General features: G+C 39.3%; 2 protein-coding genes across 9 annotated transcripts in view; one reads left to right on the forward strand and one right to left on the reverse strand.

The window, feature by feature from the left end:
• Window positions 1-15169, reverse strand: part of rpap3 (RNA polymerase II associated protein 3) — a 17018-nt gene extending 1849 nt beyond the window's left edge. The window contains exons 1-12 of one of the 8 annotated variants that reach the window (XM_077197552.1): window positions 15016-15169; window positions 13850-14039; window positions 13625-13768; window positions 13088-13198; window positions 12884-13011; window positions 10753-10874; window positions 10604-10674; window positions 9701-9725; window positions 9630-9640; window positions 9321-9596; window positions 7347-7474; window positions 142-263 (exon numbers count right to left, since the gene is read on the reverse strand). In XM_077197552.1, the coding sequence (XP_077053667.1) occupies window positions 142-263; window positions 7347-7474; window positions 9321-9596; window positions 9630-9640; window positions 9701-9725; window positions 10604-10674; window positions 10753-10874; window positions 12884-13011; window positions 13088-13198; window positions 13625-13768; window positions 13850-13999 (1288 nt within the window). In that variant the 5' untranslated portion in view covers window positions 14000-14039; window positions 15016-15169. Of the gene's footprint in view, window positions 1-141; window positions 264-7346; window positions 7475-9320; window positions 9726-10603; window positions 10675-10752; window positions 10875-12883; window positions 13012-13087; window positions 13199-13624; window positions 13769-13849; window positions 14040-15015 lie in introns of all 8 variants that reach the window. The other 7 variants (XM_077197553.1, XM_077197554.1, XM_077197555.1 and 4 more) reach the window with 7 other exon arrangements.
• A 373-nt stretch (window positions 15170-15542) lies between these two features.
• atp23 (ATP23 metallopeptidase and ATP synthase assembly factor homolog) lies at window positions 15543-20402 on the forward strand. The gene is made up of 6 exons (XM_077197559.1): window positions 15543-15925; window positions 16470-16515; window positions 16593-16674; window positions 16801-16938; window positions 19038-19121; window positions 19562-20402. Exons 1-6 carry the CDS (start codon window positions 15745-15747, stop codon window positions 19763-19765), a joined length of 735 nt encoding a protein of 244 aa, XP_077053674.1. The 5' UTR covers window positions 15543-15744; the 3' UTR covers window positions 19766-20402.
• Window positions 20403-27500: the final 7098 nt, after the last annotated feature.

The raw sequence follows: 27500 nt of genomic DNA on the forward strand, positions 1-27500 counted from the left end.
CACAACTTAGACAGTTTCCTCTGATAATAACAGATCACTGTAACTCTAATATGGACTCATGCACTTTCTGTAAAACTGCGGAAATGATGTGTGTTGTGAAAAGCGCTGTACAAATAAACGCGAATTGATTTGAACATGGACCTTCTCTGGCGTCTCGGATCCTCCCTAAAGCGGCTCTAGCCGTCGCTCGTCGAGCGAACGCTTTGGCGTATGAGGCGTCCAGATCGACAGCAACACTGCAGTCCTGCTCCGCCTCGCTGTACCTGCACACACACACACACACACACACACACACACACACTTGTACAGACTTGTAATACACACTACAAAACAAACACCTGTGGAGTTTGAGGAACGCCATGGCTTTGTTAGCGTGTTATATTACAAGTAACGTGCATTACATAATCTGATTACTTTTGTGATGTAACGAGTAAAGTAACGCATTACAAGTAACGCATTACAAGTAATGTGCATTACATAATCAATTTACTTTTGTGATGTAACGAGTAAAGTAACGCATTACAAGTAACGCATTACAAGTAACGTGCATTACATAACCAGATTACTTTTGTGATGTAACGAGTAAAGTAACGCATTACAAGTAACGTGCATTATGTGATCAGATTACTTTTGTGATGTAACAAGTAACACATTAAAAGTAACGTGCATTACATAATCAGATTACTTTTGTGATGTAACGAGTAAAGTAACGCATTACAAGTAACGTGCATTATGTGATCAGATTACTTTTGTGATGTAACAAGTAACACATTACAAGTAACGTGCATTACATAATCAGATTACTTTTGTGATGTAACGAGTAAAGTAACGCATTACAAGTAACGTGCATTATGTGATCAGATTACTTTTGTGATGTAACAAGTAACACATTAAAAGTAACGTGCATTACATAATCAGATTACTTTTGTGATGTAACGAGTAAAGTAACGCATTACAAGTAACGTGCATTATGTGATCAGATTACTTTTGTGATGTAACAAGTAACACATTAAAAGTAAAGCATTACAATTCATGTGCATTATGTGATCAGATTACTTTTGTGATGTAACAAGTAACACATTACAAGTAACGTGCATTACATAATCAAATTACTTTTGTGATGTAACAAGTGAAGTAACACATTACAAGTAACGTGCATTACATAATCAGATTACTTTTGTGATGTAACGAGTAAAGTAACGCATTACAAGTAACGTGCATTACATAATCAGATTACTTTTGTGATGTAACAAGTAAAGTAACACATTTCAAGTAAACGTGCATTACATAATCAGATTACTTTTGTGATGTAACAAGTAAAGTAACACATTTCAAGTAAACGTGCATTACATAATCAGATTACTTTTGTGATGTAACAAGTAAAGTAACACATTTCAAGTAAACGTGCATTACATAATCAGATTACTTTTGTGATGTAACAAGTAAAGTAACGCATTACAAGTAAACGTGCATTATGTGATCATATTACTTTTGTGATGTAACGAGTAACACATTACAAGTAACGTGCATTACGTTATCATATTACTTTTGTGATGTAACGAGTAAAGTAAAGCATTACAAGTAACGTGCATTACATAATCAGATTACTTTTGTGATGTAACAAGTAAAGTAACAAATTACAAGTAACGTGCATTACATAATCAGATTACTTTTGTGATGTAACGAGTAACACATTACAAGTAAATTGCATTATGTGATCATATTACTTTTGTGATGTAACGAGTAAAGTAACGCATTACAAGTAAACGTGCATTACATAATCAGATTACTTTTGTGATGTAACGAGTAAAGTAACGCATTACAAGTAACGTGCATTATGTGATCATATTACTTTTGTGATGTAACGAGTAACACATTACAAGTAACGTGCATTACGTTATCATATTACTTTTGTGATGTAACGAGTAAAGTAAAGCATTACAAGTAACGTGCATTACATAATCAGATTACTTTTGTGATGTAACAAGTAAAGTAACAAATTACAAGTAACGTGCATTACATAATCAGATTACTTTTGTGATGTAACGAGTAACACATTACAAGTAAATTGCATTATGTGATCATATTACTTTTGTGATGTAACGAGTAAAGTAACGCATTACAAGTAACGTGCATTATGTGAACAGATTACTTTTGTGATGTAACGAGTAACACATTACAAGTAAATTGCATTATGTGATCATATTACTTTTGTGATGTAACGAGTAAAGTAAAGCATTACAAGTAACGTGCATTACATAATCAGATTACTTTTGTGATGTAACGAGTAAAGTAACGCATTACAAGTAACGTGCATTATGTGATCATATTACTTTTGTGATGTAACGAGTAACACATTACAAGTAAATTGCATTATGTGATCATATTACTTTTGTGATGTAACGAGTAAAGTAAAGCATTACAAGTAACTTGCATTACATAATCAAATTACTTTTGTGATGTAACGAGTAAAGTAACGCATTACAAGTAAACGTGCATTATGTGATCATATTACTTTTGTGATGTAACGAGTAACACATTACAAGTAAATTGCATTATGTGATCATATTACTTTTGTGATGTAACGAGTAAAGTAAAGCATTACAAGTAACTTGCATTACATAATCAAATTACTTTTGTGATGTAACGAGTAAAGTAACGCATTACAAGTAAACGTGCATTATGTGATCATATTACTTTTGTGATGTAACGAGTAACACATTACAAGTAAATTGCATTATGTGATCATATTACTTTTGTGATGTAACGAGTAAAGTAACGCATTACAAGTAAACGTGCATTATGTGATCATATTACTTTTGTGATGTAACGAGTAACACATTACAAGTAAATTGCATTATGTGATCATATTACTTTTGTGATGTAACGAGTAAAGTAAAGCATTACAAGTAACGTGCATTACATAATCAGATTACTTTTGTGATGTAACGAGTAAAGTAACGCATTACAAGTAACGTGCATTATGTGATCATATTACTTTTGTGATGTAACGAGTAACACATTACAAGTAAATTGCATTATGTGATCATATTACTTTTGTGATGTAACGAGTAAAGTAAAGCATTACAAGTAACGTGCATTACATAATCAGATTACTTTTGTGATGTAACGAGTAAAGTAACACATCACAAGTAACGTGCATTACATAATCAGATTACTTTTGTGATGTAACGAGTAAAGTAACGCATTACAAGTAAACGTGCATTATGTGATCATATTACTTTTGTGATGTAACGAGTAACACATTACAAGTAAATTGCATTATGTGATCATATTACTTTTGTGATGTAACGAGTAAAGTAAAGCATTACAAGTAACGTGCATTACATAATCAGATTACTTTTGTGATGTAACGAGTAAAGTAACGCATTACAAGTAACGTGCATTATGTGATCATATTACTTTTGTGATGTAACGAGTAACACATTACAAGTAAATTGCATTATGTGATCATATTACTTTTGTGATGTAACGAGTAAAGTAAAGCATTACAAGTAACGTGCATTACATAATCAGATTACTTTTGTGATGTAACGAGTAAAGTAACGCATTACAAGTAACGTGCATTATGCGATCAGATTACTTTTGTGATGTAACAAGTAACACATTACAAGTAAATTGCATTATGTGATCATATTACTTTTGTGATGTAACGAGTAAAGTAAAGCATTACAAGTAACTTGCATTACATAATCAAATTACTTTTGTGATGTAACGAGTAAAGTAACGCATTACAAGTAAACGTGCATTATGTGATCATATTACTTTTGTGATGTAACGAGTAACACATTACAAGTAAATTGCATTATGTGATCATATTACTTTTGTGATGTAACGAGTAAAGTAACGCATTACAAGTAACGTGCATTATGCGATCAGATTACTTTTGTGATGTAACAAGTAACACATTACAAGTAAATTGCATTATGTGATCATATTACTTTTGTGATGTAACGAGTAAAGTAACGCATTACAAGTAACGTGCATTATGTGATCATATTACTTTTGTGATGTAACGAGTAAAGTAACGCATTACAAGTAACGTGCATTATGTGATCATATTACTTTTGTGATGTAACGAGTAAAGTAAAGCATTACAAGTAACTTGCATTATGTAATCATATTACTTTTGTGATGTAACGAGTAAAGTAAAGCATTACAAGTAACGTGCATTATGTGATCAGATTTCTTTTGTGATGTAACGAGTAAAGTAAAGCATTACAAGTAACGTGCATTATGTGATCAGATTTCTTTTGAGATGTAACAAGTAACACATTACAAGTAACGTGCATTACATAATCAGATTACTTTTGTGATGTAACGAGTAAAGTAAAGCATTACAAGTAACGTGCATTACATAATCAGATTACTTTTGTGATGTAACGAGTAAAGTAACGCATTACAAGTAACGTGCATTATGTGATCATATTACTTTTGTGATGTAACGAGTAACACATTACAAGTAAATTGCATTATGTGATCATATTACTTTTGTGATGTAACGAGTAAAGTAAAGCATTACAAGTAACGTGCATTACATAATCAGATTACTTTTGTGATGTAACGAGTAAAGTAACACATCACAAGTAACGTGCATTACATAATCAGATTACTTTTGTGATGTAACGAGTAAAGTAACGCATTACAAGTAAACGTGCATTATGTGATCATATTACTTTTGTGATGTAACGAGTAACACATTACAAGTAAATTGCATTATGTGATCATATTACTTTTGTGATGTAACGAGTAAAGTAAAGCATTACAAGTAACGTGCATTACATAATCAGATTACTTTTGTGATGTAACGAGTAAAGTAACGCATTACAAGTAACGTGCATTATGTGATCATATTACTTTTGTGATGTAACGAGTAACACATTACAAGTAAATTGCATTATGTGATCATATTACTTTTGTGATGTAACGAGTAAAGTAAAGCATTACAAGTAACGTGCATTACATAATCAGATTACTTTTGTGATGTAACGAGTAAAGTAACACATCACAAGTAACGTGCATTACATAATCAGATTACTTTTGTGATGTAACGAGTAAAGTAACACATCACAAGTAACGTGCATTACATAATCAGATTACTTTTGTGATGTAACGAGTAAAGTAACACATCACAAGTAACGTGCATTACATAATCAGATTACTTTTGTGATGTAACGAGTAAAGTAACACATCACAAGTAACGTGCATTACATAATCAGATTACTTTTGTGATGTAACGAGTAAAGTAACGCATTACAAGTAAACGTGCATTATGTGATCATATTACTTTTGTGATGTAACGAGTAACACATTACAAGTAAATTGCATTATGTGATCATATTACTTTTGTGATGTAACGAGTAAAGTAAAGCATTACAAGTAACGTGCATTACATAATCAGATTACTTTTGTGATGTAACGAGTAAAGTAACGCATTACAAGTAACGTGCATTATGCGATCAGATTACTTTTGTGATGTAACAAGTAACACATTACAAGTAAATTGCATTATGTGATCATATTACTTTTGTGATGTAACGAGTAAAGTAAAGCATTACAAGTAACTTGCATTACATAATCAAATTACTTTTGTGATGTAACGAGTAAAGTAACGCATTACAAGTAAACGTGCATTATGTGATCATATTACTTTTGTGATGTAACGAGTAACACATTACAAGTAAATTGCATTATGTGATCATATTACTTTTGTGATGTAACGAATAAAGTAACGCATTACAAGTAACGTGCATTATGCGATCAGATTACTTTTGTGATGTAACAAGTAACACATTACAAGTAAATTGCATTATGTGATCATATTACTTTTGTGATGTAACGAGTAAAGTAAAGCATTACAAGTAACTTGCATTATGTGATCAGATTACTTTTGTGATGTAACGAGTAAAGTAAAGCATTACAAGTAACTTGCATTATGTGATCATATTACTTTTGTGATGTAACGAGTAAAGTAAAGCATTACAAGTAACTTGCATTATGTGATCATATTACTTTTGTGATGTAACGAGTAAAGTAAAGCATTACAAGTAACTTGCATTATGCGATCAGATTACTTTTGTGATGTAACGAGTAACACATTACAAGTAAATTGCATTATGTGATCATATTACTTTTGTGATGTAACGAGTAAAGTAAAGCATTACAAGTAACTTGCATTATGTGATCATATTACTTTTGTGATGTAACGAGTAAAGTAACGCATTACAAGTAACGTGCATTATGCGATCAGATTACTTTTGTGATGTAACAAGTAACAAATTACAAGTAACTTGCATTATGTGATCATATTACTTTTGTGATGTAACGAGTAAAGTAAAGCATTACAAGTAACGTGCATTATGTGATCAGATTTCTTTTGAGATGTAACGAGTAAAGTAACGCATTACAAGTAACGTGCATTATGTGATCATATTACTTTTGTGATGTAACAAGTAACGCATTACAAGTAACGTGCATTATGTGATCATATTACTTTTGTGATGTAACGAGTAAAGTAACGCATTACAAGTAACGTGCATTATGCGATCAGATTACTTTTGTGATGTAACAAGTAACAAATTACAAGTAACTTGCATTATGTGATCATATTACTTTTGTGATGTAACGAGTAAAGTAAAGCATTACAAGTAACGTGCATTATGTGATCAGATTTCTTTTGTGATGTAACGAGTAAAGTAAAGCATTACAAGTAACGTGCATTATGTGATCAGATTTCTTTTGAGATGTAACAAGTAACACATTACAAGTAACGTGCATTACATAATCAGATTACTTTTGTGATGTAACGAGTAAAGTAACGCATTACAAGTAACGTGCATTATGCGATCAGATTACTTTTGTGATGTAACGAGTAAAGTAACGCATTACAAGTAACTTGCATTATGCGATCAGATTACTTTTGTGATGTAACAAGTAACACATTACAAGTAAATTGCATTATGTGATCATATTACTTTTGTGATGTAACGAGTAAAGTAAAGCATTACAAGTAACTTGCATTATGTAATCATATTACTTTTGTGATGTAACGAGTAAAGCATTACAAGTAACGTGCATTATGTAATCATATTACTTTTGTGATGTAACGAGTAAAGTAAAGCATTACAAGTAACTTGCATTATGTAATCAGATTACTTTTGTGATGTAACGAGTAAAGTAACGCATTACAAGTAACGTGTATTACGTTATCATATTACTTTTGTGATGTAACGAGTAAAGTAACGCATTACAAGTAACGCATATTACGTAATCTATGTACATTACCTACAAAACAAGTATGCACTAGGTAGCAAACATCTCGTCACCTGTGGAGCTTGAGGAATGCCATGGCTCTGTTAGCGTGTAGCAGGGCGTTAGCGCAGTCTGCCTCCATTCCTCTAGAGTAACACTCCACAGCCGACTCGTACTTGCCTTCTTTAAAGTAAGCATTTCCCTGGAACATCGAGAAACACAGAGTCAGTGTCCATACAGTCAAACCAAGATTTGTTCAGACTCCTTCACATTATCGCCGTTTATTCCCTATAGTTTAGAAAATGGAAATAAAATATGACAAGAACTCAGTTGATATTTCACTGGTTTTGTCCGTCCTTCTGTTAGACTCTCACACATGAATTATGTTGAATTATATCTGTCAGCTAGGGCTGGGTATCGTAACAAAATTTTCAATACCGATACCGATACCTTGACTTCGATACCGGTTCCTGAACGATACTTTTTTTGATACCAATTTTATCAATATAACATTACCTAAAAAAAAACTTTTATTTTTTCAGTTTGTTGACTTTTTTATACTCATATTTTGAGTCTGTAAAAAAGCACCAATGCTTAAGTTTTCTATGTTTCCTAATCATTTAAAAACATGTATTCTTTACTTCAATAAGCTCATTGTTTCTGCCTTAACTTAATGCATTGTTTAACAATGAAACTGAATGAAAATTAATTGAAATGCATTACACAAAGTCACCCCTGATAACAGATCACTCTAAATTGTAATTGAGACACATGCATTTTCTGTAAAGCTCCTTTGAAATGATATGTATTGTGAAAATGCTATACAAATAAATGTGAATTGAGTTAAATATAGGCTACTGGGGTGCGGGATATATGCTCGCGCTCAGCACACATGAAGCTTGCGCAAAGCACTGGCAAAAGTAGCCTAATGATTATGGATGTGTCGGAAACGATAGCAAGGAGATATTTTAATTGTTTATTAATGAACAAGTGTTTACTAAACGTGTTGGCTGCAAAGATGATTATTGCGAATTTGCGATGCTGACTCGTCATCCCTGCAGTAGTGAACGCGCACGCGCCTATATGGATTAGGTAATCAAACTATTTATTTCTAATTGTTTCGTTTAAATGTAGACATATTTTGAACATATATAGAACTATTTCTCATGTCTGTGAGGCAAGTATCCTATATGCTGAGTTTTGGTTTATATGTGACGCGCTCCAGTTCTTGTAGTCGAAGGCGGATAAACTTTCTACTCTCGAGTGTATTCTGTGCGCTTTTAAGTGCCTTATCAGATTTACCGTGTTGCCAGTCTTGGCAGCAATTATCTTGTCGAAAATATTGCATCGCGTGCTTCTAGCATAGGTAGGTACACTTTTGATCATTTCCACATATTTTCTATCTATCTGGGTTGGGACGCTTACACACACACACACACACACACACTACAGCCTCACGTGCGACGAGCCACGTCTCTGGGCAGCCGCGTAAACTAGTGTTTTTCCGCCACAGCCAATCATGCTGCATTTTTATTGTTTCACTGACGTTGACGAGATTGACCACTTAGGTACCGAAACTTGGTACTGAAAAACAAGACATGTTTCGGTACTCGGTAGTATCGAGGCAATTCGGTCGGTACCTAAAAAGTACCGAACTCGGTACCCAGCCCTACTGTCAGCTGTTAAATTTAACTACACAATTAGATAATACCAGTTCAACTCAACCAATCACCAAGCAATGCTTCATGTTGTTCTGTCTGTGGTGTAAAAAGGAGCATTAGTTATTGAAGAAAAAACACTCGAGCAAAACATGATCAGCTCAAAGTGTCCCAATCATTTTAGGTCCCAAATGTTACTGGTAGTCACTGTATGAAGAATATTGTGTATAATATGTCACAGTTTACTTTATTTAGCTCTCTTCACTTACCTTAACCGACTATAGTGTCCTGCACACACTAGTACAACAAAATATAAAAAAAGATATCTGGTGTCTGAATAATGTTTGGTTTGACTGTATACTGAGATAACATGAGGAGTAAGAGACTCACCCGGTCTTTCTGCACGACAGCTTCTTGTTTTCTCTGCTGTTCCTGCAGACGCTGTTGTGACGGATCCGCCGTAACGCTCTCGCTCTTCTCCGCCGTAACTCTCTCGCTCTTCTCCGCCGTCGGCGTAACTCTCTCGCTCTTCTTCGCCGTAACTCTCTCGCTCTTCTCCGCCGTAGCGCTCTCGCTCTTCTTCACCGTCAGCGTAACGCTCTCGCTCTTCTTCGCCGTCAGCGTAACGCTCTCGCTCTTCTCCGCCGTCGGCGTAACGCTCTCGCTCTTCTCCGCCGTAGCGCTCTCGCTCTTCTTCACCGTCAGCGTAACGCTCTCGCTCTTCTTCGCCGTCAGCGTAACGCTCTCACTCTTCTCCGCCGTAACGCTCTCGCTCTCTCCGCTCGATCCCAAACCCTGAAGCCAAGAAACAATCACTGATGTATGTGTACCAGTGTACATTTAAAAGTAATCATTACAATATTGAGTAACTCCCCCCAAAAAATAACTAATTGCGTTACTTAGTTACTTTTTATGAAGTAATGCGTTACATTGCTTTTGCGTTACTTTTCTCACCTGTTGAAGAAACTTGTTTCTTTTTTAATAACAAAAAAAAGTGATATTTTTGGTGAATGTAAAGGCCCTTTCACACTGAAAGTGAAATGAATAATCCTCAGGATGAAGGAAATGCATATTTAAATCTTTCATCTGCTGATATTCTGGATTACAGAACAACAGGAGAAGTTCAACACTCTTACTTCTGAATATAATCTAAAGTCATTATTGTTTATTAGTATTGTTGAATTAGATCATTGAAGGTCAGCAGCAAATAAGTTGGTTAATAAAGTGAGATTAAATACATAAAGTATATTTGTGTCATTTAATATAATTAATCATAAAAGTTTTGCATTAAATTTGGAGATTGCATTTGACTGTTTTTATTCATTTTGAGGAATACTGAATGTTTTCGTGCAAGTGAGACGAGTAAATGCATGATCACATTTAGTCTAGAACTACAATAACCATCAAGTTTACACAAACACACACACACACACACACGCACACACACACACACACACATACACACACGCACACACACCTAACTTTATTTCTCTCAACATGAGGACAGGAGAGCTGTCAGTTAAGGAATGTGAAAAAGTAACTTAGATATTTTGTTGAAAATTGAAAAAGTAATGTGTTGATTTACTAGTTACTTGAAAAAGTAATCTGATTACATAACTCAAGTTACTTGTAATGAGTACCACAACTGTGTACGACTGAAACTGTGATCACACCTGCTGGAGTTTCTGGATTTCCATCCGCGCCTCTGAGTTTTCAGGATCCAATTTGAGAACCATTTCATAATCTGGAAGAACAAAAGACTAGATCAATGTTTATCCATTCTCTTCCATCATAACCCACGATCTGCACTACATCTCCAGACCTTCAAGAGCTTCCTGATGTTTCTTCAGAGCCGCGCGTGTCGACGCTCTCCTGACGTAAGCTTTCACATATTTACTGTCCAGAGCGATCGCCAGATGACAGTCCGACTCCGCCACGGAGAACCTGCGCACACAAACTCTCACGTCAGGAATCATCCACACTAGCGCGGCACCATTACAAGCAATTTACATGAAATCACACTTAAACCGCTTTGGGTTATCCTGATTATGAAATCACAAAGCCTGTGATTATTAGTTATGCGCAGCTCGTCAGTGATGATCGGCTCAGTAAACGGGATATGTGTGTGTGTGAGACGCCCTCTGGTGTTCAGATGGATATGTAGTGTGTGTGTGTGTGTGACGCCCTCTGGTGTTCAGATGGTTATGTCATGTGTGTACGTGTGTGTGTGTGTGTGTGTGTGTGTGTGTGTGTGAGACGCCCTCTGGTGTTCAGATGGATATGTGGTGTGTGTGTGTGTGTGTGTGACGCCCTCTGGTGTTCAGATGGATATGTGGTTTGTGTGTGTGTGAGAGACGCCCTCTGGTGTTCAGATGGATATGTGGTGTGTGTGTGTGTGTGTGTGTGTGTGTGTGAGATGCCCTCTGGTGTTCAGATGGACATGTCGTGTGTGTACGTGTGTGTGTGTGTGTGTGTGTGTGTGTGTGTGTGAGACGCCCTCTGGTGTTCAGATGGATATGTGGTGTGTGTGTGTGTGTGAGAGACGCCCTCTGGTGTTCAGATGGATATGTGGTTTGTGTGTGTGTGAGAGACGCCCTCTGGTGTTCAGATGGATATGTGGTGTGTGTGTGTGTGTGTGTGTGTGTGAGATGCCCTCTGGTGTTCAGATGGATATGTGATGTGTGTGTGTGTGTGAGACGCCCTCTGGTGTTCAGATGGATATGTGGTGTGTGTGTGTGTGTGTGTGTGACGCCCTCTGGTGTTCAGATGGATATGTGGTGTGTGTACGTGTGTGTGAGACGCCCTCTGGTGTTCAGATGGATATGTGGTGTGTGTGTGTGTGTGTGTGTGAGACGCCCTCTGGTGTTCAGATGGATATGTGGTGTGTGTACGTGTGTGTGTGTGAGATGCCCTCTGGTGTTCAGATGGATATGTGGTGTGTGTGTGTGTGTGTGAGACGCCCTCTGGTGTTCAGATGGATATGTGGTGTGTGTTGGTGTGTGTGAGACGCCCTCTGGTGTTCAGATGGATATGTGGTGTGTGTGTGTGTGTGTGAGATGCCCTCTGGTGTTCAGATGGATATGTGGTGTGTGTGTGTGTGTGTGTGTGTGACACCCTCTGGTGTTCAGATGGATATGTGGTGTGTGTGTGTGTGTGTGAGATGCCCTCTGGTGTTCAGATGGATATGTGGTGTGTGTGTGTGTGTGTGAGATGCCCTCTGGTGTTCAGATGGATATGTGGTGTGTGTACGTGTGTGTGTGTGACACCCTCTGGTGTTCAGATGGATATTTGGTGTGTGTGTGTGTGTGTGAGACGCCCTCTGGTGTTCAGATGGATATGTGGTGTGTGTGTATGTGTGTGACGCCCTCTGGTGTTCAGATGGATATGTGGTGTGTGTACGTGTGTGTGTGTGTGACACCCTCTGGTGTTCAGAGGGATATGTGGTGTGTGTGTGTGAGACGCCCTCTGGTGTTCAGATGGATATTTGGTGTGTGTGTGTGTGTGTGTGTGAGACGCCCTCTGGTGTTCAGATGGATATGTGGTGTGTGTGTGTGAGACGCCCTCTGGTGTTCAGAGGGATATGTGGTGTGTGTGTGTGAGACGCCCTCTGGTGTTCAGATGGATATTTGGTGTGTGTGTGTGTGTATGTGTGTGACGCCCTCTGGTGTTCAGATGGATATGCGGTGTGTGTGTGTGAGACGCCCTCTGGTGTTCAGAGGGATATGTGGTGTGTGTGTGTGAACCCCCTCTGGTGTTCAGAGGGATATGTGGTGTGTGTGTGTGAGACGCCCTCTGGTGTTCAGATGGAGCATTTACTTCCGATCAGCCGCTGCACTGACAAACTGTGCATAAAATAATCGCAGCCTTTGCCAAATCGCGTGCGGTTTCAGTGTGATTGATCGCGCAGCTCTAGCTCATCCAAACACACCACTGAACAAAGGACGGACTCATACTTTTTCAGTCTGAAGAAACAGGCCGCTCTGTTAGTGGGCAGGACCGGGTTGTAGGGATCGGCGTCCATCGCTCGGGTGTAACACTCGATGGCACTGTCATACCGGCCCTCCTTGAAGAACTCGTTCCCCTGAAACATAACACAGACTCGTGTACGACCGTATGACAGCATAACTCATGATGAATTCTCAGTGGTGACGTCATACCTTCTCTTTCTCAGTGAGCGACAGATCTCGGTCCACCTGAATCCCTTCAGTGTCAGATTCATTAGATTGCACCGGGCTCTCCTCTGCGTCCATGGACTCCAGAGTCTTTTCCTGAAAACAAACAACGTTTAAAGTTGAACAGTGATGGGGTAACACATTACAAATGACATGCATTAAGTAATCAGATTACTTTTGTGATGCAACAACTAACGAATTAAAAGTAACATGCATTATGTAATCAGATTACTTGTGTGATGTAACAAGTAACATGTATTACGTAATCAGATTACTTTTGTGATGTAACAAGTAACATGCAGTAAAATGTGTTTGTAAAAGAATATGAAGCGGTGTGTTACAGGCTATGTTGTTTAATACATTACTATGTTAAACACTTGCAAAAAAGACACATTACTTTCCACAGTGGAGTAATTAGTTCCTTTTTTTGGGAGTAACACATCACTTTTAAAAGTAACTTTTCCCAAAAATGTTGTTGAAATCATCAGTGCGCTCAGGAATCAGAATGCCAAATCGCATTACCACATCAAATTTGTCCCAGGCTTGATAATCGTAGGATTTTATCCGCTGCGTTTGCTCCTTCAGACCGCGGTCGCCGTTAGCTTGACGCTTCACCCTCTGCTTTGTCTTTTTATAATCTTTGTTCCTCACCGGCGGGAGTGTTTTCTGAAATAAATCAAATCTTTTTAAGTGGCAAAACAAAGAGCCGAATCTTCACTGATTTGAGCTCAGAATCAGGAGTTTTACTGGTGTCTGGCTGGTGTTTCCGGTGCGAAGCTGCTGGTCTTTCTCCTTGATCTCTTCCTCCCAGTTGTCCAGATCCTTCATGAAGCTCTGCAGGTCTTCTGCGTTCTGTCGCATCTGAATCTGCAGCTCCACGGCTTTATTTCCCGACATCACGGCGCTCGTCTGACGCTCTCAGACCAGCAGAGGCTCCCTGCAACAGTGCAACACAATTACATATATATATATGTATGTATACAGTAGTGAACATTTGAAGTGGATCAAAACCTTTCCTCAAAGTTATACATGAATTGTGAACAATACTCGTTCTTGTCTTAGGACAACTTTGATGAAGTTTTTTGATCCACTTCAAATGTTGACTTATCAATTCAGTTCACGTTTAGAATTCAGTTCAGTTCACGATCATTTCAGCACGAGTGCACGAGTCCATATTACAGTTACAGTGATCTGTTATCAGAGGAAACTGTCTAAGTTGTGTATTTCAGAAATCTACATATACAACCTAGTCACAGTTAGCTAAAAATGTATTAATTTAAACAATATAGTAATTTAATGCAGAAACAATGAGCTCGTTGAAGTAATGAATATATTATGAATTTAACATGTTCTGAAGAAAACTTGATGTTTCTCAATGTTTAGTAAGTGTGAGCAACAGCAATAGTGATGATTGCATAACCATGATAATATTCGCTGATTTTACAGAGAAAACAACAAATGTAAGTTAGTAACTATGGTTTGTGGTTGGAAGCTACGGTTACCATGGTAACAGTAAACTAACAACAATAATTATATTAAAAAGACGCTTAAACCCAGATTAAGACGCGATTCGTCAAGAAATTATGAATCCAAATAAATGATATATAGATATAATAACCTCCATAAATCAGACATTCCAGAACATTCGCTGTATCTGCCGGAGACCAGAGTCTGTGTGTAAAGTACATCTACACAATTACACTAATATTTAACTCATAACTGAGAGATATGTTTCAGTGAAACATGGGTTAATGTCATGTTAACACGCATGTAAAATGTTTACAGGCTAAGTTGACTATAAGTTAAACGTTTCATAAACGCCTGCCCTGTGTAGAGAAGCTCATCTGTATAGATCGGTTTAAAATAACCCTTTTAACAGCAGTAAAGTGCAGAGCCAGATGTGCGTGTCATACCTGTGGTGATGATGATGATGATAATAAAGAGTTTTGATCAATAGTTTGTGTTCAGCGCCATGACATCGCAAACTCCTCTATGCGCGTGCGCGAACAAACAAACGTTTTACGTACGGGCTCGCGCTGCTCGCGCGTGTTGACGCCGACAAAAAGCAACAGTAGGTTCCGGAAGTAAAAACTCAATTCATTTTCTCCATAAAGAAAAATAAATAAATTCAAATTATCCATAAGGAAATTGATTTTTAACTATAGATTTTAAACCTTTAAAATCACAACCTTACTGTGAGCTACGAGGTTGATAATCAATGATATTTGCTTCTGTTGAAACTTTCTGCCCAAATTATTTCAACTTCGTATGTTTCAATTGATAAAACAGTAAAAAAGTTGCTTATAATAAACATATTTAATATATTTTCCGACATATGTAAATAAAGTGATATTGATTCCATATTCATTCATATATTTTTATACTATACGTGACTGTCGTTTGGTTTGGGGGCTTTTATTTTGAAAAAACCAAAACACACACTTTACTGCATCTTATTTTGAGAGCACGCGTGATGTGCGGGAGATCTCACTGCGAAAGGAAAACAAATATAATAAAAAGTCTACACTAAGTAGATTAAGCGAAATTAAACCGCTTTAATAACAAACACTTTAATCCTCGCTTTCAGTCACGTGACTCAAAGACGCTCGCGTGACCTTCGCGTACACGCGCAGCACAGAGCAATGGCTGAAAGTGGCGCTAAAGAAGATAAAGCACATGAGAGTGAACCGAGGGACGAGAACTATGGCTATAGTTTATATCCCGAGCGAAGCGGCAGCAAGTACAAGCAGGGCTCGATCGGGGAGAGTCTCTTCACCTTCAAACACAAGTGTCACATCATGCTGCAGTTCGCCATGGACACTAGTAAGGGCACATCAGCGTCTGTGCGCGTGCACGCGGCGCTCGCTCACCTGCTTCAGATGTTGTTTCTAGGGTTTATGATCGATCAACAATATTCATGTCATGTTCGAGATCTATATGCTGTATGGAAGCCACACGAGAAAAACATCAGAATTATGACATACAAGTAGAAATTATGACAGTCATTTGTTTTAGATTAATACTAAAATTTATTAGATAAAAGTCATAATTATGGCATAGAACAATTTTGACTTTTTTATCTCTCAATTATGACTGTCATTTCCACTTGATCATGATTTTGTCTATATATCTCATATTGTTCATCTTATTATTTTGAACAATTATCGAATTTCTATTTTAATCTCATAATTAGTCATAATTTAAAAAAAATTATCTCATAATTATGCTGTCATAGTTCTGTTTTTTTGTTGTTGTCATTTTGACTTTTATTTCATGACTTGGTATTTTAAAAATTCTACTTTTTAATCATGAGTTTGACTTTTTTATCACATAATTAAGTGTCATAATTTTGACTTTGATATCATAGGTCCGTATGCTAAGCTCCTGCTGGCCGCGATGAGAAGCTCCGGCTGGTAAGAGCATCATCTTCTTCATCATCATCATCTTCTTCTTCTTCTTCGTCACATGACTGATGTGTGTTTCTCCTCAGTGCGGTTCATAAAGACCGGCACTTCTCCTGTGAGGACTGTGACGGGACTGTTAGCGGGGGGTTCGACGCCGCCACCTCTCAGGTGTGTGTGTGTGTGTGTGTGTGTGTGTGTGTGTGTGTGTGTGTGTGTGTGAGGAAGCGGTGTGAGGCGATTACGTGCTGGTGTGTGTCTGACCGCGTGTGTGTGTGTGTGTGTGTGTGTGTGCAGATCGTCCTGTGCCAGAACAACATCCACCAGCAGGCTCACATGAACCGCGTGGTGACGCACGAGCTAATCCACGCCTTCGACCACTGCCGCGCGCGAGTCGACTGGTTCAGCAACCCCAGACACCTGGCCTGCTCAGAGGTGTGTGTGTGTGTGTGTGTGTGTCGCTCTCCTGTAAACCTGGCCTGCTCAGAGGTGTGTGTGTGTGTGTGTGTGTGTCGCTCTCCTGTAAACCTGGCCTGCTCAGAGGTGTGTGTGTGTGTGTGTCGCTCTCCTGTAAACCTGGCCTGCTCAGAGGTGTGTGTGTGTGTGTGTGTGTGTGTGTGTCGCTCTCCTGTAAACCTGGCCTGCTCAGAGGTGTGTGTGTGTGTGTGTCGCTCTCCTGTAAACCTGGCCTGCTCAGAGGTGTGTGTGTGTGTGTGTGTGTGTCGCTCTCCTGTAAACCTGGCCTGCTCAGAGGTGTGTGTGTGTGTGTGTGTGTGTCGGTCTCCTGTAAACCTGGCCTGCTCAGAGGTGTGTGTGTGTGTGTGTCGGTCTCCTGTAAACCTGGCCTGCTCAGAGGTGTGTGTGTGTGTGTGTGTGTGTCGCTCTCCTGTAAACCTGGCCTGCTCAGAGGTGTGTGTGTGTGTGTGTGTGTGTCGCTCTCCTGTAAACCTGGCCTGCTCAGAGGTGTGTGTGTGTGTGTCGCTCTCCTGTAAACCTGGCCTGCTCAGAGGTGTGTGTGTGTGTGTGTGTCGGTCTCCTGTAAACCTGGCCTGCTCAGAGGTGTGTGTGTGTGTGTGTGTGTGTCGCTCTCCTGTAAACCTGGCCTGCTCAGAGGTGTGTGTGTGTGTGTGTCGCTCTCCTGTAAACCTGGCCTGCTCAGAGGTGTGTGTGTGTGTGTGTGTGTCGCTCTCCTGTAAACCTGGCCTGCTCAGAGGTGTGTGTGTGTGTGTGTGTGTGTGTGTCGCTCTCCTGTAAACCTGGCCTGCTCAGAGGTGTGTGTGTGTGTGTGTGTGTGTGTGTGTGTGTGTGTGTCGCTCTCCTGTAAACCTGGCCTGCTCAGAGGTGTGTGTGTGTGTGTGTGTGTCGCTCTCCTGTAAACCTGGCCTGCTCAGAGGTGTGTGTGTGTGTGTGTGTGTGTGTGTGTGTGTGTGTGTGTCGCTCTCCTGTAAACCTGGCCTGCTCAGAGGGGTGTGTGTGTGTGTGTGTGTGTGTGTGTGTGTGTGTGTCGCTCTCCTGTAAACCTGGCCTGCTCAGAGGTGTGTGTGTGTGTGTGTGTGTGTGTGTGTGTGTGTGTGTGTGTGTGTCGCTCTCCTGTAAACCTGGCCTGCTCAGAGGTGTGTGTGTGTGTGTGTCGCTCTCCTGTAAACCTGGCCTGCTCAGAGGTGTGTGTGTGTGTGTGTGTGTGTGTGTGTCGCTCTCCTGTAAACCTGGCCTGCTCAGAGGTGTGTGTGTGTGTGTGTGTGTCGCTCTCCTGTAAACCTGGCCTGCTCAGAGGTGTGTGTGTGTGTGTGTGTGTGTCGCTCTCCTGTAAACCTGGCCTGCTCAGAGGTGTGTGTGTGTGTGTGTGTGTGTGTGTCGCTCTCCTGTAAACCTGGCCTGCTCAGAGGTGTGTGTGTGTGTGTCGCTCTCCTGTAAACCTGGCCTGCTCAGAGGTGTGTGTGTGTGTGTGTGTGTGTCGCTCTCCTGTAAACCTGGCCTGCTCAGAGGTGTGTGTGTGTGTGTGTGTGTGTGTGTGTGTGTCGCTCTCCTGTAAACCTGGCCTGCTCAGAGGTGTGTGTGTGTGTGTGTGTGTGTGTGTGTGTCGCTCTCCTGTAAACCTGGCCTGCTCAGAGGGGTGTGTGTGTGTGTGTGTGTGTGTGTGTGTGTGTCGCTCTCCTGTAAACCTGGCCTGCTCAGAGGGGTGTGTGTGTGTGTGTGTGTGTGTCGCTCTCCTGCACACCACAACTTTTTTCACTTCAGCAATAATCTGCCAAGTGTCGTGTTTAAAAAGAGATAAACTTCAAGATTTACCACAGTTTCAGTTGGAAATGTAATTTTCAGGTCTATGTTCAAAAAGTGAATAAATGGATTATAAATACAGCGTAAATATAATTTAGTACCATAAAATCCCCTAAAAATACAAAATATTAGATAAAAAACATTATCGAACTAAAATATAGTATTCATTTCATTGAAAAAAAAAAAAGTAAACGCGAAGAGGACCAGAGGGTTAAACCGTGTGTGTGTGTGTGTGTGTGTGTGTGTGTGTCCTGCAGATCCGGGCCGCCAGTCTGAGCGGAGACTGTTCCTTCCTCAACGAGGTCTCCAGATTCAACTTCGGCCTCAGAGAACACCATCAGGTCAGGGTCATGTGACTGTCTCTAAGGGTCATGTGACTGTCTCTAAGGGTCATGTGACTGTCTCTAAGGGTCATGTGACTGTCTCTAAGGGTCATGTGACTGTCTGGCCAATCATCATACCAAGTCATTAGGCTTGTTCGACTTGAACCGGCGCTGCACAGACCGATCGGTTGATGACATCAAAGTACCGCGAGAGCGATTAGAGAGCAGACGGCTCCTTATGCTTTTGAATCGCTCTCGCGGTACTTTGATGTCATCAACCGATCGGTCTGCGCAGCGCCGGTTCAAGTCGAACAAGCCTATTATGAAATCAAGAAGTCAAAATTACGAAAAAAAAACAAATTATGACAGTAATAATTATTAGATAAAAGTCAAAATCATGACACCTATTATGACCGTGTGTCCAGACGGGTCATGTGACTGTCTGTGTGTGTGTGCAGGAGTGTGTGCGGAGTCGAGCGCTGCGCTCCATCCTGGCGGTGCGTAAGGTGAGCAGGGAGGAGGCGGAGCTAGTGGTTGACGAGGTGTTTGACAGCTGCTTCAGAGACCACGCCCCCTTCGGGCGAATCCCGCACACCAAGATGGACGCCAGGTTCTCCTTCAGGGACTTCGAGAGCCGCGACCGCTACCATGCTAACCTCTGATGGCGCGTTATCTTCACTGAAACCCTGAACTGGAGGACGACAGGAATATCATGTGATTTCACACACACACACACACACACACACACACACACACACACACTCGCCTTTTTCATTACTGTACCCGAAGTTTGACTAGAGAAACATGATGTTCTGTATCGGAGCGTCGATGATGTCACCGAGGTCAAAGTTGGCCTCCATTGATACGAGAACATAAGAGACTGGAACCAGCGACTGCCTCGCGCTTAAAGGAAAGTTTCCTTTCTAATCATTAAGGATTACTTCCAGGTTATTTTACAGAGCATATTTCCCAGAATTCCCTGAGTGTGACAGAAGTGGCGTCCCGGATCCACACGGTGGCGCTGCTCTCCAGACTACACAACATCTGTGGAAGAACATATTAATATGGTCGAATAATGATTGGTCATAATGAGAGAAACAGTCTAAGTTATGCCACATAATTTCATCTTTTCATCTCGTGGCTGATTGTGATTTACAAAACCACTTATTTGTTCTTATGTTGTGGAAATTAATTGATTTTGAAGAGCCACAATTCTTCTGTCCTGCATTCAGAACATTATAAAGAAGTTCTAATTATGTGCAGTTTCTTTGTGAAACAATTAAAAAGAAGTGAACATGATGAATTATAGTTGATGACTAAATGATTTTATGATTAGCTACAGATGTAATTCCAGAGACTGGATTGATTATTTGTACTGTTAACGTTTATTTATTTTCACATTATATATAACATTAAATTATTAAATAAGTGATAATTGAGAGAGAAATGAGCCGTGATAAACGCCTGACACTGAACACACACTAATCAAACACAGACTCATTAGCAGCGAGCGTCACCTGACCTCTGACCCCTGACCTCTGCTCAGCGGGAGGTTCATTAGCAGCGAGCGTCACCTGACCCCTGACCCCTGCTCAGCGGGAGGTTCATTAGCAGCGAGCGTCACGTGACCTCTGACCCCCGACCTCTGCTCAGCGGGAGGTTCATTAGCAGCGAGCGTCACCTGACCTCTGACCCCTGACCTCTGCTCAGCGGGAGGTTCATTGGCAGGGAGTCTGACCTCCGCATCATCAGCTCATCCTCATTAACAGCACAGATGTGACGGCAGGTTAAAGGTCACGGCTCCTCAGTGAAGTAAACACACTAATGAGGGCACTACACAAACAACAACAGATCGGCTCATTTACTGAGTGTTTACCCTAACGCTAGATAAGTACTATTTATTTCAGCGATAACTTCTGGACAAGTGACAACAATGTAGAAAACTAGTGTGATAGTTTATGGAGGATTATTAATGCTCCAAATTACTATTAAATAACGTTTCGCAGCATGAAGTTAATATTCTATAGTTGTGAACCGATCTGTGTGTTTAATCACAAGAATCTTTACCAGTAGGAGGCGCTAAAGGAGCCTTTTATCCTCATATTACAGGCCTTTTTGTTCTTCACTCTCTCTCACACACACACTCTCTCTCACACACACACACACACTCTCTCTCTCTCACACACACACACACACACACACACACTCTCTCACACACACACTCTCTCTCTCTCACACACACGCTCACACACACACACACAGTCCAACACGCTCACACACACACTCTCTCTCTCTCTCTCACACTCACACACACACACACACTCTCTCTCACACTCACACACACACTCTCTCTCTCTCACACACACACACTCTCTCACACACACTCTCTCACACACACGCTCACACACACACGCTCACACACACACACACAGTCCAACACGCTCACACACACACATACTCTCACACAAACACACACTCTCACACAAACACACACTCTCACACACTCTCTCACACACACAGTCCAACACGCTCACACACACACATACTCTCACACAAACACACACTCACACAAACACACACTCTCTCACACACACACAGTCCAACACGCTCACACACACAAGCTCACACACACACACACAAACACACACTCTCACACAAACACACACTCTCACACAAACACACACTCACACACACACACACACACTCTCTCTCACACACACACTCTCTCTCACACACACACACACTCTCACACACACACACTCTCTCACACACACAGTCCAACACGCTCACACACACACATACTCTCACACAAACACACACTCTCACACACACACACTCTCTCACACACACAGTCCAACACGCTCACACACACACGCTCACACACGCACATACTCTCACACAAACACACACTCTCACACAAACACACACTCTCACACAAACACACACTCTCACACAAACACACACTCTCACACAAACACACTCTCTCACACACACAGTCCAACACGGTCACATACTCACACACTCTCACAGACCAACACACACACATACCAACACACTCACACACACGCTCACATACTCACACTCCAACACACTCACACACAGTCCAATATGCTCACATACACACACTCTCTCTCTCACACACAGTTTTTAGTGCTTTTTCTTAAGTTGAATAGAACTTTACTTTTTTAAAACTTAAAAAAATGTCAACATCAAAAAGTATAAAACATCAAATATATCAAAGATCCAATAAACACCATGAAAACTGAAAAGTATCAAAAAGAAAAAAATCTAAAGTATCTAAATGTTATAATAAAGCCATCATATAAAATAACATATAAAATGCAAAATTAAAAATAAAAGTATAATAAAAATATAAAAAAACATAAGTATCGTAAAAAATAATGATAAAAAGTATCTTAAAAATATAAATAATCATTATGATCATTAAGTCATGTTTTATACTTTAACTCATAAAAATAATTCAAGCCATTTCAACCCTTTTATACGAGATTCAATTCAATTTTTTGAGTCTTACATGTAAAATAATTTAGGTTGACGCGACTGAAGATGAAGACCAGCAACTGAACTCAAGCTTTAAACTGAAATATTTTTTTTGTAAAATAAAAAATATATAAAAGTATCATACAAATATAAAACGTAAGTTTATCTGTGTGTGTTTGCATGTCAATTACATACAATAAGATCCTATTTAAATATTTGAGTCTTTTGTAAATATTACATTTATTTTTAGCGACTTACAAAAGAGGAACAAAAGCGTTTTTTAAAAGAGCAACAATATTCATAATTTAGGCTTATTTAGACAGATGACGATGATGAAGTTTTATCAGTAATAATCATGTTCTGGACTGTTGGTCTGTGTGAGTTTGTGCAGAGAATGTTTTACAGATCCTCAAAACCATTTTAAACCAGACTCACAAAACCACTCCTGGTGGACACGTGTGATGTATCTGACACGAGCAGATCTCAAAGCATGATTATGGCTGATCAAGTGTGTGTGTGTGTGTGTGTGTGTCGCACATGTTCATTACTGCGCTTGAAGTGCACAGACTGAAGAACCATCTGGGACTAAAACACACAAACATCATCGTGTGTGTGTGTGTGTGTGTGTGTGTGAGCGTGTTGGACTGTGTGTGTGTGTGTGTGTGTGTGTGTGTGTGTGTGTGTGTGTGTGTGTGTGTGTGTGTGTGTGTGTTTGTGTGAGCGTGTTGGACTGTGTGTGTGTGTGTGAGAGTGAGAGTTTAACAGAGTCAGTGTACGAGCATCACGTCTACAGTTACTCCACGACCAGTACGGAGTAAAACATAACAATAAAAAAAAAACAAGTCCATATTATTTAACGTTTTTCAAGGGCACGTCATTTTCTTGTCCATAATGTTTGATCGCGTGAAAGGAGGATGTGTGTGTTTGTCCACCAGTTCAGCAGGTTCTAACAAATAGTCCGGAAAACAACATTACTGAGCCATTAGTGTAATAACAGTGTTTCAGTAATTTCTGCAGGAACTCACACACACGCACACAAATATTAAAACATAAAATATAAAAATATCAGAAATTTCATAAAAATACTATAAATATCAGAAGTATCATTCAGACATAAAAAAAATATCAAAAATCAAACAAACTGACCGTCTGAGGACAGAACTGTAATGATGGTGGTATTGGTGTTTCTGAAGGTTAATCCAGAGCGTCTGGAAAACATCAGCGAGTCTCTGTTATGAGAGCGTGTGTGTGTGTGTGTGTGTGTGTGTGTGTGTGTCCGTGTTCTGGAGTCTGATTTCTTCTTGGATGCTGCTCGTTTGGCTTGGAAGCGGGACGAGAGAGAAGTGACAGTTTATGTGAGTTGGCCGAACTCCGATATACCAACAGAGGAGCGTCTGTGAGCGTCTCTTCTGGGTGGGCCAGCGTGTGCAGACAAACATCAGACAAACAATCAGACAGACAAACAATCAGACATCATACAAACAATCAGAGATCAGACAAACAATCAGATATCCGACAACAATCAGACAAACAATCAGGCATCAGACAAACAATCACACAAACATCAGACAAACAATCAGACAGACAAACAATCAGACATCATACAAACAATCAGAGATCAGACAAACAATCAGACATCCGACAAACAATCAGACAAACAATCAGGCATCAGACAAACAATCACACAAACAATCAGGCATCAGACAAACAATCAGACATCAGACACAATCAGACAAACATCATACAAAAAATCAGACAAGACAAACATCAGACAAACAATCAGACATCAGACAAACAATCACACAAACAATCAGACATCAGACAAACATCACAGACAAAACAAACATCAGACAGACATCAGACAAAATTCACAGACATCAGACAAACATACAGACATCAGACAAACATCAGACAGACATAAAACTAACATCAAACAAACTTCACAGACATCAGACAAACATCAGACAGACATCAGACAAACATCAGACAAACATCACAGACATCAGACAAACATCAGACAAACATCAGACAAACATCACAGACATCAGACAAACTTCACAGACATCAGACAGACATCAGACAAACAGCACAGACATAAAACAAACATCAGACAAACTTCACAGACATCAGACAAACATCAGACAGACATCAGACAAACATCACAGACATAAAACAAACATCAGACAAACTTCACAGACATCAGACAGACATCATACAGACATCAGACAAACATCACAGACATCAGACAAACTTCACAGACATCAGACAAACATCACAGACATAAAACAAACATCAGACAAACTTCACAGACATCAGACAGACATCAGACAAACATCACAGACATCAGACAAACTTCACAGACATCAGACAAACAATCAGACATCAGACAAAGAATCAGAGATCAGACAAACAATCAGATATCCGACAAACAATCAGGCATCAGACAAACAATCAGACATCAGACAAACATCATACAAAAATCAGACAAGACAAACATCAGACTAACAATCAGACATCAGACAAACAATCACACAAACAATCAGACATCAGACAAACATCACAGACATAACAAACATCAGACAGACACCAGACACAATTCACAGACATCAGACAAACTTCACAGACATCAGACAAACATACAGACATCAGACAAACATACAGACATCAGACAAACATCAGACAGACATCACATACATAAAACTAACATCAAACAAACTTCACAGACATCAGACAAACATCAGACAGACATCAGACAAACATCAGACAGACATCAGACAAACATCACAGACATATAACAAACACCAGACAAACTTCACAGACATCAGACAAACATCAGACAGACATCAGACAAACATCACAGACATAAAACAAACATCAGACAAACTTCACAGACATCAGACAGACATCATACAGACATCATACAGACATCAGACAAACATCACAGACATCAGACAGACATCAGACAAACATCACAGACATCAGACAAACTTCACAGACATCAGACAGACATCAGACAAACATCACAGAAATCAGACAGACATCAGACAAACTTCACAGACATCAGAAAGACATCAGACAAACATCAGACATCAGACAAACTTCACAGACATCAGACAAACTTCACAGACATCAGACAGACATCACAGACATCAGACAAACATCAGACGGACATCATACAAACTTCAGACATCAGACAGACATCAGACAAACATCAGAAAAACATCAGACAAACATCACAGACATCAGACAAACATCACAGACATCAGACAAACATCATACAAACATCAGACAGATGTCAGACAACATTTTATGATACTATTATTGTTTTTATATTGACATACTTTTTTACAGTTGAGTCAATGATCCATTCATAAAGACGGTCACTTCATTCCTGAATGAATCAGCCGGATTGAACAAATCAGTCGAATGAATGAATCAATGACTTACTCATAAAGAAGTATACTTTTCCTTTTTAACCTTTTATTTTACATATTAATATTTGATATTAAATTCTATATTTCATATTTTTACATTCTTATTTTACAACAAAGGCATTCATCTGATAACATTATGCAATTGTAATTGCAGTGTAAATGCATTCATGGATCCTGCGCTTTGATCCGAAGCTCATTCCCACCAGTGCGGACGCTTTACGAGAAACCAGCGAAATTCCAGCACTGAACATTCCCATAATAACAACATCTGTACAACCAACATCTGTTATCAATCGTTTAAAGCAGATTTGAGATTTCCATCAGTAAGAAACAGGATCAGGATCTTATGGAAGCTTTTTCACTCATGGGGAAAATATATTTGCAGCTTTTTAATTCAAATTCACTAGTATCTTAGATCTCATTGCCCCCATGAAATTTAAAAAACATAAAAATAAAGTTGAACCATGGCTATATAGCAATACCCGTAGTTTAAGGAAAGCCTGTAGAAGAGCAGAACACCGATGGAAAAAAGACAAACTTCAAGTATCCTACGAGATTTTACGGGAATCACTATTTTCATATCAAAAAGCAGTTAAAATTACGAAATTCCAGTATTTTTCAGAAAAAATTTGCCAAAACTCAAAAAATCCTAGGGTTTTATTTAATATCTTAAACTCTGTCTTTAACCCAAACAGCAAACTTGACTTACCGGAGTCCTCAACTCTATGTGAGAATTTTCTGTCTTTTTTTAAGGTTAAAATTGATGAAATTAGACAATCCATCACTCCCGGATCTGAGGATCCTGCTGATCTCGTAATTCCCATCAATTTTTTTAACTCATTCGAGCCACTCTCATTGCCGGGTCTAATGGATTCTGTCGCTAAGATGAAGCCTACCACCTCTGCCTGTGATATTGTTCCGACCAAATTCTTTAAACTAATTGTTGATAGTGTTGGAGATTGGATTTTGGCAATTATAAACAAGAGCATGCGATCTGGAATTGTTCCTTCTTTCTGCAAACATGCAATAGTGAAACCTATTTTGAAAAAGCCAGGTCTGGACACATCTGTCTTAGCACATTTTAGACCAATTTCTAATCTACCTTTTATTGCCAAAATCTTAGAAAATGCTGTATCTGTACAACTGCAGAGATTTTTGGAAACCAACAGTATCTTAGAAAAATTCCAATCGGGGTTTAGGAAACATCATAGTACAGAATCAGCACTCGTAAGAGTTTTAAATGATATTTTATTATTTGTTGACTCTGGGAACTCAGCAATTTTGGTGCTATTGGACTTGAGCGCGGCTTTTGACACGGTTGATCACGACATTCTGCTATCGCGTCTAGAAAAGTGTGTGGGGCTTCGAGGTACTGCTCTTAGTTGGCTCCGATCGTATCTTAAAGATAGAACTTTCTCAGTGGGTATCGGAGATGCTGTATCATCTGTAGCACGAGTCACTT

The sequence above is a fragment of the Siphateles boraxobius genome, unplaced genomic scaffold (genome assembly GCF_051911475.1).
Source record: "Siphateles boraxobius isolate OS27281-9 unplaced genomic scaffold, OSU_SipBor_1 4, whole genome shotgun sequence".
In the NCBI taxonomy this organism is placed as follows: Eukaryota; Metazoa; Chordata; class Actinopteri; order Cypriniformes; family Leuciscidae; genus Siphateles; species Siphateles boraxobius.